Source organism: Lactuca sativa, chromosome 4 (assembly GCF_002870075.4).
Source record: "Lactuca sativa cultivar Salinas chromosome 4, Lsat_Salinas_v11, whole genome shotgun sequence".
Classification (NCBI taxonomy): domain Eukaryota; kingdom Viridiplantae; phylum Streptophyta; class Magnoliopsida; order Asterales; family Asteraceae; genus Lactuca; species Lactuca sativa.
Window position 1 is genome coordinate 115591533 of NC_056626.2, and position 13124 is coordinate 115604656.

Sequence of the window (13124 nt, forward strand, 5' to 3'; positions counted from 1 at the left end):
AGTTTGGTGGCGGTGGTGGCCATAAATTATTTCGGTGACCGGACATAAGAAGGGGAGGAGGGTTAGGGGTATTGATGGGTCACAGTTTAATTTATTTTATTGTTTAAATAAATAAATAAGAATTTAATTAAAAAAGAAATTGATAAGGGTAAATTAGTCTTTTTAGAATGGTTAGGACCAGACGTGCAACAAAAATATAAAGTAGGGACGGTTCGAGTTAAAAAAAATTGTTAGGGACCAAACACGCAAATTACCCTAAACCACAGGGACCATCCGTGTAATTTACCCAAAATTGTAAGGGATAAATCGGAGAAAATAGAAAAAATATAAAGAATTTTTTTCATAAAAACAATAAAGTTGATATTTAATCCGAAAACACAATATATTTATTTATTTATTTATTTTTGTGATTAACCCAAAAGTTAAATACATAGTGTTTTTTTTATCTGAGTTCAGATGTGTTGTCAATGCATGTCTTTTTACAAGATTGCTTATTTTGAGTATATTGATATATGCATGATCTTGCATCGTTGTTGTATGATACATGGAATTCTTTAAAAGAATATGTTATGTTTTGTCTCCAAACACATGTTTTGAGTAAGATACTTGACTTTTGCGTACCTTCACACGATTCAAAAATGAGATTACTTTCTCACATGGAATTTTTAACTTTTAAGTGCACACTTGAAAATATTATAGCACCTGTTATGGGTTACAAGTTTTATCTTTTTAGTGAAAATTTTGTAAATTTATTTATTTTCAATTAAAATAAATAAAATAATGGATTAAAAAGTTTCAAAGTTAATTAATACAAAATTTAATAAGCTCACAATTTTCTTTTATGTCATTCTATATATTTCAGTTAGTTTATCAATTTTTTTTTACAAAACGTTATTTTTTACCATCTAATTTATAAGCTCACAATTTGTTTTTTACCTATCAGTTAGCAACTAATTTTTCAGCTAGTACGTCAAATATAATCATAGTATTGAAATGAGTTCAAAAGGGAAATTAAGAAATAAAGGGACTACTCTTATAAATAGGCAAATATTTGAACTCAAATTTCCCTCTCCGTGTCTTCATTATATTGATGTAGGGCTTAGGAAGAGGCCTTGAGTGAAGATTTTAGTAGATGAAAATTAAATGGGAGATTATTGGAAGACATCTCAAGAGTTTAGAGGAGGAGTCATCAAAAAAGAGACTTATGAATGTAACATTCTCATTCATGTTCTCGAATCTACTGTTATGAGGTTTTCATTTCTCCCAAATCCAAAATGTGATGATATTTAATTAGATGAAGGATGAAGTTCTAATTAGTATCTCATAATTATTTTATTAATCAATCAACAATATCGTTTGATGTTGATTGAATTTGAGCTTGTGAGGTGATTTTGAAACTTATAAACCTTATATTAATATTTGAATTATTAGTCTTCCATAATTCCAATAAAATTACATAATTTACAGCCGTCTAACATAACTTCAATAGACATACTTATTGTCATCGAGTTGAGTACTAATGGACTGAAGAACATCATCTTTTTAGTTATATTGCCAATAAACAATCAAACAAATAATCCAAAACCAACGATAGAAACAAAAGTCGAAACTAACGAGAGACGAACATAATAACAACAATCAAAACCCTTGAAACAGAACGAATCAAACCAAACGGAATATATAAACAAACCAAAAAAAAAATCATACCTAACAATAAAAAGAAGGATCGTTTTGAAAAAAAAATCAAAGAATGGTACCTAGTCACTGAACAATATCGAGTCCATGAATAGTGGTGACTTTTTTTCTAAAATTTCAACAAAAATAACAAATTGATCTACAAAATTAATTTTAATCAGATAGAGCTCTAATACAATATAAAGAATAACAATTTAAAGAGAAAACAGTTAGGGTTTCAAGAAAGTTATATTTACAAAGAAGAGAAAATACAACTATAAATAGAAAAGTTACCTAGGATTATCTAGCTACATGGCTAAATAAAGACTCAATAAAACAAACCCAATAAATTTATTAGGCTACCATAACTTATTTCTTCACTTGATAACAAAAAAGACTAGTAAACTGCATACGCAATACGTCTAATTAACATGCGCCTACATCTCTCACCAACCTTTGCCGATTAGCCATAACCAGTCACATGTGACCCCAACGAAAATACCTCCCATAAGATACAAGACAAGTATATTCCCTAATGCGTTTTGTTCCGGTCCCTACAAACAATAATCATAAAAACACTTACATTATTAATACGTACGAAGAAAATATATAATATTGAAAATATATATTTCTTACGAAATTGGAACTAATTCCATATGTTATGGTGTTTATATTTTCCACAACCACCTTTCTTTATAAAAAAATGGTCATTGAAAAAAGCATGTTGGGCCCTTCATAACTATTCTAACATCGAAGTGTTCGTTTAGTTTATTTCAAATTAATATTTATAAAACTTATTAGGCCACAATTACTGAATAACAAAAAATAGCAATAGTAATGACTTCGTCTTAAAAATGCAAGAATATATGATTCTGGTGTATAAGTCTTTCTAGTTTAATTCTATATATGGATAGAACCGATGACATGGGCTGGAGATAAGAGTAATATATCTGGTTTGGTACTTGGTATCATCATGTAAAAAGTTTTTCACGTTATATATTTCAAAAAAATAAAACAACGATCGTAGACAAGAAAAAACATTATACTTCCATGAATCCTTTTATTAAAACTATATTTTAATTTTTTTTATTATTACAATAATATATTTTGATAAGTCTATCTAATTATAAAAGAAGCATGATCCACAAACAAAATTTTTCACCGTCATATTTGGTTAGATTTCTCAAAAATCAAAATACAATATGTAATAATAAAAATCAAAAGTACATAGTTATAATAGAAATAAATGAAACTAAATTAGTATAATACACGAACGAACCTTGTAGCCTTTCGGAGCAGAAGTGAGGACGCAAACGGTAAGGTAACCATTAGTTAATCCCAAAAACGATGTCAAAAATATCATCCAACCCTGATCAGCATATTTAGCCGTGAAATAAAACGCCGGAATGAGCAAATATCTTGCTAGAACTGCTATCATGAGTCCTTTTCGTGACTCCAACTTCATGCATTTAATTAGTGGGATATATCGTCCCACGAGGTCCCACATGTTGTACATTGCAATAAGAACAAGCACGTACCTAACAATGAAATTATGTTAAACAAGGAGTTGTGGATAATAATAATAATTTCCAAATAATAATAATAATAATTAGATGAAAAAAGTTTCAAGAATAATTAATTTTAAAGTTGTTATTAAAAGTGGTTGTAGATAATTTACAATAATAAGAATAATTGGTAGTTTTCAAGTCGGAAAAACAAAAGTAGACAACTTGTACTTTACACCATCCCGTTTAATTTCTATCTAAAATTTATAATTGGTAATTACAAAATACTTAGGGTTAAAAATATAGATTTGGGACTTGCTGTAAATATTGGTCCACGTAGGGTGAGTTTAGACTTTAGAGTAAGTGAGACTTGAGGAATAATTTGTGAACTTTTGGAAGTTAAGTATCTTAAACCTATGAGGCTTCTCCCAATTCTTCATTCGAACGATTTGTAGAGAGTACAAGGTGAGAACTTCTTGATCTTGACTAAAATTTCTATGTCCAAGTAATGGAGATTGAATTTTGTTGGAATTATTCATCAATTTATTAAATAGAACCTTCTAAGGAGTTGTTGATATTCCTGGAGGTGAAGGGAAGCTTGTATGATAACATAGTACACCGGGCTTTTGACCATAGTTTGATTTGGTTGACTTACTTCTTAATGGGTTCTTTGTTCGTTATATATGACTTTCGATTAGAGCTTCATTGCTCATTATAGATGGCTTTTAATAAAAACTTTGTTGCTCATCATATATGACTTTTGATGAGAGCTTTAACTGCTTGTTATAGATAATATCGATTGAAAGACTTATGGTTTAATATGATGATATGATGAAACAATAATTATTTATCTTATGTTAAGCACTGGTGTTTATCTAATGCATCCTTAATTTAGTGTCTAGTGCATATGTAGTAATATATACTCCGTAATACAGTTATGTCAAACCTTATCTTTGATTACAAATGATACGCTTCTATCTTATAAATTTCTTTTCATAATATTAGTTATTTTTACAAGTTCAACTATTTGTTGAATTCTATTTTCCAACAAGGTAGCCACATAGATACAACCGTGAACCTTGCCCACCCATACAAATTTGAAGTTATATATATATATATATATATATATATATATATATATATATATATATATATATATATATATATATATATATATATATATATATATATATATATATATATATATATATATATATATATATATAAAGATTCATCATCATAGGGGTAAGGGACGCGAATTGTGATATGATCCCTCCATTAAAAACTTCAAATTCTATATGAAGAGAATAATTTTTGCTGCCACATGTTGATTAAAGAATTATGGTTGCAAGTTTTTGAGTAGATCCCATAATTATTGTTCATCAGCTTTGTTATTTTTTTTTTCCTATTTTCTTAATTAATCAATTATTTGATTTAATTTTCATCTTAGACAATTTTTAAAAAATTGTGGTTGCAAGTTTTTGAATTATTTTGCTATTCGTTTATATTTTATGAATTATTTGGTCTAATCTTAAAACAAAATTTTAGCAATCCCAATGAAAAATGTGTTTACCTATTAGAAAGAGTTTTAAAATGGCTATTGCAACTAGCTTACACGAGATATGTTTTATCCGGTTGGAAGGTATATGCTGTTTTTTGTTTTTATGCAAAAAGACACCAAGTAAATTTAAGAGATTTTGGTATGATTTGGTTTAGGATTTTTATATTAGATGTTGATTTTAGTAATTTTCTTTGACAAAGATGAAAGAGCTAAGGGTAAAATTATCATTTTACCTATGTTTAACACATGTATTTATTTTGGTTTTAATTTTTTTTATTGGTTTCTTCACTTCGGTTTTGGTCCATCTTATTCCAATAAGAAAAAAATAGTAATTTTGTTTTTGCAAGAGAACCAATGAAAATCATTGATTAAATGGATCATTATTTGTTGTCTGCTATAATAATAATATTGTATTGATCTAGAAGCATGTTTGATATAGAGCGTTTAAGAGTTTATAACTTTTAGCTTTTGACAAAACACTATAGTTTAAACAAAAAACTTCATTTGGCAGTACGGATGTTTAACTTTTAAGTTAAAGTAGCGTTTAACAAAACGTCATTACGCTTTTTAAATTATTTTCAAAAATTTCTTTGAAAATATGTTTATGTATTTAAAGAATTTTTCTTTTCTGTAATTTTGTATATTTCAAAAACTTCCAACTATTTTTCTTAAATATTCATATAACAAATAAAAACTATAGTTTCTAGCTGCCAGCTTTCCACTACCCGTTACCAGTTAGTAATCATTTTCGTCAAACACTCCCTATATTATTATTATTATTATTATTACTACTACTACTATTATTATTATTATTATTATTATTATTATTATTATTATTATTATTATCTTTTTTAAAATTTTCCTACTTTTAAGGTTGTACCCTACGTATAAATTGTGGTATAATGGATGAACGATGTGTGTTGAGAGTGTTGATGTTACCAAGAACCCAAGCTATGCGATCCCGTGTCTTCGGATAAGAACCCAGGAAAAATAGAAAGTGTTAATAGATATATCAAAAGCATATCGATTGCATAATCAGTATTTTCCCGTAACAATTCTTTACTGCTCAATCGTTCCAGTTTTTTGGAATTTGATTCTATCTGCAAAGAAACCAACCAGTGTTAAAGATTAGCAATCATACCTACTATTTTAAAAGAGAACCATTTGAAAAAAGGTCATGTGTTAGTTATAATAATATACTTTAATTGACTTTTTATTGTGGCTTCTTAATTTCATTTCCTTATGTTAAACATTGCAGGTTGAAAAGTCTATTTAGTTATAGCAATCTCATTAAGTACATATATCTTTGTTATAGTATAAAAGTATTAATAAAAGTTCTTTTTTGCTGTAATGACTTCAAAAAATTTATATATATATATATATATATATATATATATATATATATATATATATATATATATATATATATATATATATATATATATATATATAACGATTTTAATATAACATAAATAAATTAAAATGAAGTGTTATAATACCCAAACATATATAGAACGCATTAACATTAGTACCTCTCTAGAATGCGAATAAATTCCACCGGCAACAAGATCAGCTGAAACTGTTTTAGATCCTTCTGAAGCTGCTTTTGATCGGTAGTATTTTACAATTGGAAGCTTTGGGAACACGAATGCATATAGAAGTACACAAAGCAACTCGAAGATTGTGCATAGCGTAAAGAATAAAACTGCAAAACAAAGATTTCTCTATGTTAGGCCTTGTTTGTTTTTCGAGTAAGTATTATCCAGATAAAATAATGTTTGAATACATTATATTAATTTTTTTTTGAAAAAATAACTGCAAATTTGAGAAAATTTGAGGAAAAAACAAAATATAGCAATTTTGTAAAAAGTTGGACTTAGGGGGTGTTTGGCTTATTTTTGAGGGGCCAAAAGTTCTTTTGGGAAAAGATAGAATGCAAAAAATGTTTGGGAAAAACATTTTAAAAGCTACTTTTGGATTTTAGATATAAAAAAAAAATGACTTTTTGAAGAAGTTAGGGAATCCTGACTTTTTGTAACTTTTGCCTTCCAAAAAGATAAGTTAAACACCCTTTAGCATGGAACCTTTTTATAGTCGGGTTTTTTTTTAAGGATAAATAATTAATCTAGATAGTTTATATATTGTATCCTCCGAACTCCGTGCACATTTTATCTAAAGTTTCATATCCTTACAAATTTCAAAACAAGAAATTAAATATCCTCTTATTTTTTGTTTCTACCAATCTTTCTATTCATTTAAATGATAACATGTGTCATATTAATATAATAAAATATCATTAAATTTTATTAAACGAGCATTAAATGTTACGCATGTAACTATTTCATTGGATCGATAGAAGGATTTGTAAGAATAAAAAGTAGAAAAATATTTAATTTCTCTTCCAAAACCATTCTACTAAAATTAAATACAATTTTAAAAGTAATTTCTTTTAGGAAAATCACAACATGGTCAAAACAGAAAGGTTTTAAACAAAACGACATTTTTTTAGTACAAATGACAACAACATATTTATCTATGGGCCTATTGATAAAACAATTTGTATGGTCTCTTAAAAAAATTTATTTTTTCAAAATATGGTGAAATCGTTTTTGGTTTTTCTATATTTATACTTTCTAAAATCTATTTCGCAAAAAAATAATTTTTATAGTGGGAGATTGATTGTTGGATTGAGAAAGATTTTAACATTATTTTGGGTAAGAAAATGAGGAAATATCTTAAAATAAGTTTTTATTTTCAGAAACCACTACGAAATTTATGGTCGATTTAAATAAAATAAAATAAAATAAAAACCGAAAATGATGATGTTTTACTGAGTTTATCTCATTTTTCGACAAAAATATTTAACACAATAAGTTACTTTTACCACTAAATAAAATATTTAATCGCATTTTCAAGGTTAATAGACTAAAGTCATAATACACAAAATAAAAATATTGATGTCATATCTAGCTTTTCCAAAAAAACAAGAACCGGAACTGAAACCGTTTGAGGCGGATCCAAAATTTTATGAACCGGAACAGACAGTTCCGAGATGGTCCCGCTTCCGAAAGCAGATACCCGGTTCCGCTGCTTACCCTATTGATTATTGATGGGGTCCAAGAAAACCCACTTTCCAATATAGAAAACCAAACGTAAAAGCATATAAATGTGAAGGACTTACGTGCTCCCTTTCGTAAACCGTTTTGTGAATTATCAAAAACACCTTTCGTAAACAATCTCAAAGTGGAGGTAAGAGCTCCTGATGCAGAAAGCCCCGCTAGAAACGACTATAAATACCCCAACCACAAGACAAATCATTATATCACATAGTCAAAACACAAGTCCACACACACAAATAATTACAAATATATAATAATTTGATTTATAGGTACTAACTTGAATGAACTCGGGGAGCATGAACGACAAGTCTCCAACCATTCCACCTTGCACATAAGCATCGGCTAACCCAAAGGCACCACTTATCAGACACACGCAGATGAAACTTCCCATTCCTCCTTTACCAGATGTTGCTAAATCCAACTACAATACATGACACAAACGGAATCACTTCGTTGTTAATTTTCCAAAAAATTTTGAGACATTTTTGGGGACTTACAAGCAGAACAGCGAGAGTACTGAAGAAGAAGAGAATGTATCCAAATAGATTTCGTTTCCTGGTGTTTATATTGGCTTCATGGTATGTGAGAATCGCGAGTGTTCCGAGGGCGAAGGGTTGGTATACGAGTGTCAGGACTCTCATGGAGTGATACTTCTGCAGCAAATCGTCCAAAATCATGGTTAGTTTCGATTGAAAAAATGGTACGTATGATAACACGAAGGTGAGTGGTAGGTTTAATTAGGAGATTACTGGAAACAAATGAACATAGTAATCTTCAATCGTCAGCATGCTATTCCAAGAAAACGCACACCCAATTCCAAGAAGCCAACACACCACCATTGCAGTAAACTTCCCCTGCAAATTTCACAGTTTCGTTTATGAATCATGATCATCCAAAACTTATTCAGTGATTCACAGTTTTTCAAGATCACTAAACGAAGCAAACAAAAGTGTTACCTCCAGTTTTTTGGGTGTACTCCCTTTCTCAGTTGTCGTTGGAATTGCTGCTTCCATTTTAGCAGTATGTTTACAACCTGTTTGTCGAGATTCCCCGGATGAGCTTTTTAAAATTGAAAATCAATATGCATTATACATAAACATAAAGCAACTGAAATTCATAGTGGAAAGGGTAGAATTTATACAGTACCAAAGAGAGGATTCAAGAAACTGGGAGTGAAAATTATCGATCTTAGTGTGATTTCCGAGAGGGTTAATACCTTAAAAACCATTATTTATACATCCTCGTTTCGATTTAACCCCAAATTTATTTTTTGTTCTTCATTTGCCATTATATTTTAGAAAACGTTTCATTTTCGGACCCTTAACCGGTCATCAACAGGTAATGATGACGTGTCAGTTTTTGCATTTTTTTGTTTGCATTTGGCCCCAACATTTCCGTATAAGTTTGCGTTTAACCCCAATATTTTTTGTTCCCCATTTGCCATTATTTTTTAGACAAAATTTCGTTTTAGCCATTGGTCAGTCACGAATAGATATTTTAAAACGTAAGAGTTGAAACTACGACTTCTCATTGAGGGTGAGGCGTGTTACCTAGTAAGCCAATAACTTTTTTTTGTATTATCAGTGTTTGTTGTATTTAATCTACACATGTATTTTAAAATAAAGGAAAAATATCTAGTATAAGTCTTGAATCTGTAACATCTAATAAACAATATGACATGTTAATCTTTAAGCTAATCAAAATTGTTAATTCATTCGTAATTCATCTAAAAACAATTGGTTATGTTTACCAACATATTTGTTAAGAAACCATATATTTCTAAAGAGTAAAAAATGTGCCTTCTCTTTAAGGGACGATGCGTGTTAGATGGTAAGTTAATGGTTCTTTTTTGTATTATCAATGTTTGTTGTATTGAATTTAATGTAAACATGTAACACGCCTCGTCCCTTAAAGAGAAGGCACATTTTTTTTACTCTTTAGAAATATATGGTTTCTTAACAAATATGTTGGTAAACATAACCAATTGTTTTTAGATGAATTACGAATGAATTAACAATTTTGATTAGCTTAAAGATTAGCATGTCATATTGTTTATTAGATGTTACAGACTTAAGACTTACACTAGATATTTTTCCTTCATTTTAAAATACATGTGTAGATTAAATACAACAAACACTGATAATACAAAAAAAAAAGTTATTGGCTTACTAGGTAACACGTCTCACCCTCAATGAGAAATCGTAGTTTCAACTCTTACGTTTTAAAATATCTATTCGTGACTGACCAATGGCTAAAACGAAATTTTGTCTAAAAAATAATGGCAAATGGGGAACAAAAAATATTGGGGTTAAACGCAAACTTATACGGAAATGTTGGGGCCAAATGCAAACAAAAAAATGCAAAAACTGACACGTCATCATTACTTGTTGATGACCGGTCAAGGGTCCAAAAATGAAACATTTTCTAAAATATAATGGCAAATGAAGAACAAAAAATAAATTTGGGGTTAAATCGAAACGAGGATGTATAAATAATGGTTTTTAAGGTATTAACCCTTTCCGAGATGGGTTGTGAAGTGTGGAGGTCCTTTTAAGGACATGCAATGCAGGGACTTTTTATGCTGGAATCTTGCAAGATAAGAATGATTAATTAAAGTTCCGCGGATTACTGATTCTAGTCTTTTTTAACAAGAGGTTTTTGCATACGATTTTCCATTAATGGAATCCACAAAGCACGGAGAACAAATTTAGTGACCAAGTCAACTGCTATTCGGTGCCATGAGTGTTAGTGTAAAATTTATTGTTTCTCTAAAAGTTAGTGATGTTGAATTCCATAATAATTTTGTTTAAAAAAAACTAGGTTTATATTAATAAATTTATTAATTTTGTATTTATATATGACTGTTACACAAAAAAAAGTAATTTTGTTGTATTAAATAAAAGAAAAAAGTATATCACATTAATTAGTGAAATAATGAAAGGGTTTATTAAAATAAAGTATATCACATTAAATGGTAAAACTTTTTGTTTAATGAAGTGTCTGGGAAATGTGGCCTTTAACCACAAATATGGTCATCAACATATATATATATATATATATATATATATATATATATATATATATATATATATATATATATATATATATATATATATATATATATATATATATATATATATATATATATATATATATATATATATATATATATATATATAGGGTTAGGTTCATTTGAGACCACCTATATTTTGTGAGACCGTGAGACGCATTTTTTTATTTTAATTTTATTTTAGTTAATTCAAGTTCCAAAAATAATATTTAAAAAAAGAATTGTTGGATTTTTCCATTTATTTTGCATTTTAAAAATATTTTTTAGAATATGTACAATGTAATATTCTATTAGAATATTTCATGTATTTTAAAAAAAAAATGGAATTTATTTTTATTTTTTTAGTTAATTCAAGATCCGAAAATAATATTTAAAAAAAGAATTTTTAGATTTTTCCATTTATTCTGCATTTTAAAATTATTTTTTAGAATATGTCAGTGTAATATTCTATTAGAATATTTCATGTATTTTTAAAAAAAAAATGGAATTTATTTTTATTATTTTTATTTATTTCTATTTATTTTTAGTTAATTCAAGTTCCGAAAATAATATTTAAAAAAAGAATTTTTAGATTTTTCCATTTATTCTGCATTTTAAAATTATTTTTTAGAATATGTCAGTGTAATATTCTATTAGAATATTTCACGTATTTTTCAAAAAAAAAGGAATTTTTTTTTTTATTTTTTTTAGTTAATTCAAGTTCCGAAAATAATATTTAAAAAAAGAATTTTTGGATTTTTCCATTTATTTTGCATTTTAAAATTATTTTTAGATTTGGTCTCACGGTCTCACAAAATTAGAATGGTCTCAAATGAACCTGAACATATATATATATATATATATATATATATATATATATATATATATATATATATATATATATATATATATATATATATATATATATATATCAGACGAATTCCCGTGCGTTGCGCAGCGAAGATTAAAATTATACTGTTAAACTATTGAAAATATATGTTTAAAATAGTTATGTTATTGACATTAACTTTGAGATAATATTTTTACACACACACACACACACACACACATATATATATATAAATATATATATATATATATATATATATATATATATATATATATATATATATATAGAGAGAGAGAGAGAGAGAGAGAGAGAGTAAATTACTGAAATTGTCCCTATGGTTTGGTTAAAATTGCACGTTTGGTCTCTAATTTTTTTTGCACTCGGATCGTCCTGTGGTTTGATTTTGTTGCATTTTTCGTCCCCTTACATACATAAAGTTAGAGACCAAACATGCAATTTTTACCAAACCATAGAGACGAAAAACGCAACAAAATCAAACCACAGGGACGATCCGAGTGCAAAAAAAAGTGAGGGACCTAACGTGCAATTTTGACCAAACCACATGGACGATTTTAGTAATTTACTCATATATATATATATATATATATATATATATATATATATATATATATATATATATATATATATATATATATAATCTCAATTATTTTGAACAATAATATTCATTGACATCAACCCACATTCCTCATTAACAGAATTAATTATAATTATCTATTTAGTATTATTTTTAACAATTATTATTATTGATTAATTATATTTTTACTTATGTGATCATTTTCTAATTTCAATAATGATGTTCATTTAAAATACAATTTATTTATAGCTAAATGTAATTTATAATTTGATGTTATTATCATTTAAAATTGTTATTCATTAATTTTAAATCACTTATTATTAATAATAAGTTAAAAAGACTTTTAAGAAACACTTAATATTATTATTAAAATGTGACACATACACTAAATAATAAAGTCATAAGATAGACAATTTTGCATTTTAAAAGAGATTTGCATGGATAAAATGACATATCCATGTAATTTGATTTTATTATTTACAATTATTGCTTATTAATTTTAAAACCACTTGTTATTATTAATAAGTGAAAGAAACTTTTAAAAAACACTTATTAGTATAATTAAAATGTTAAACATATTCAAAAATATAAAGTGATAAGATAGACAATTTGCATTTTAAAAAATGCTTACATGGATAATATGGATAATATGAGATATCCATGATTTTTAATTAATTATTGTTTTGAAGCAACACGAACACATAAGACGTGACTTGGTGACAATGTCAAACATCAAGCTTTTTTGAGTTGTGGCGAGTCATGTCGTTTGTA

The 13124-nt window shown here is 27.4% G+C and overlaps 1 protein-coding gene across 1 annotated transcript; it reads right to left on the minus strand.

Moving 5' to 3' along the window:
- Nucleotides 1–1865: 1865 nt before the first annotated feature.
- On the minus strand, nt 1866–8932 carry LOC111899745 (equilibrative nucleotide transporter 3). Its single transcript, XM_023895595.3, has 9 exons — nt 8816–8932; nt 8609–8713; nt 8357–8512; nt 8137–8280; nt 7922–8027; nt 6273–6445; nt 5680–5840; nt 2954–3212; nt 1866–2228 (listed from the first exon to the last, which is right to left on the minus strand). Exons 1-9 carry the CDS (start codon nt 8870–8872, stop codon nt 2121–2123), a joined length of 1269 nt encoding a protein of 422 aa, XP_023751363.1. The 5' UTR covers nt 8873–8932; the 3' UTR covers nt 1866–2120.
- Nucleotides 8933–13124: the final 4192 nt, after the last annotated feature.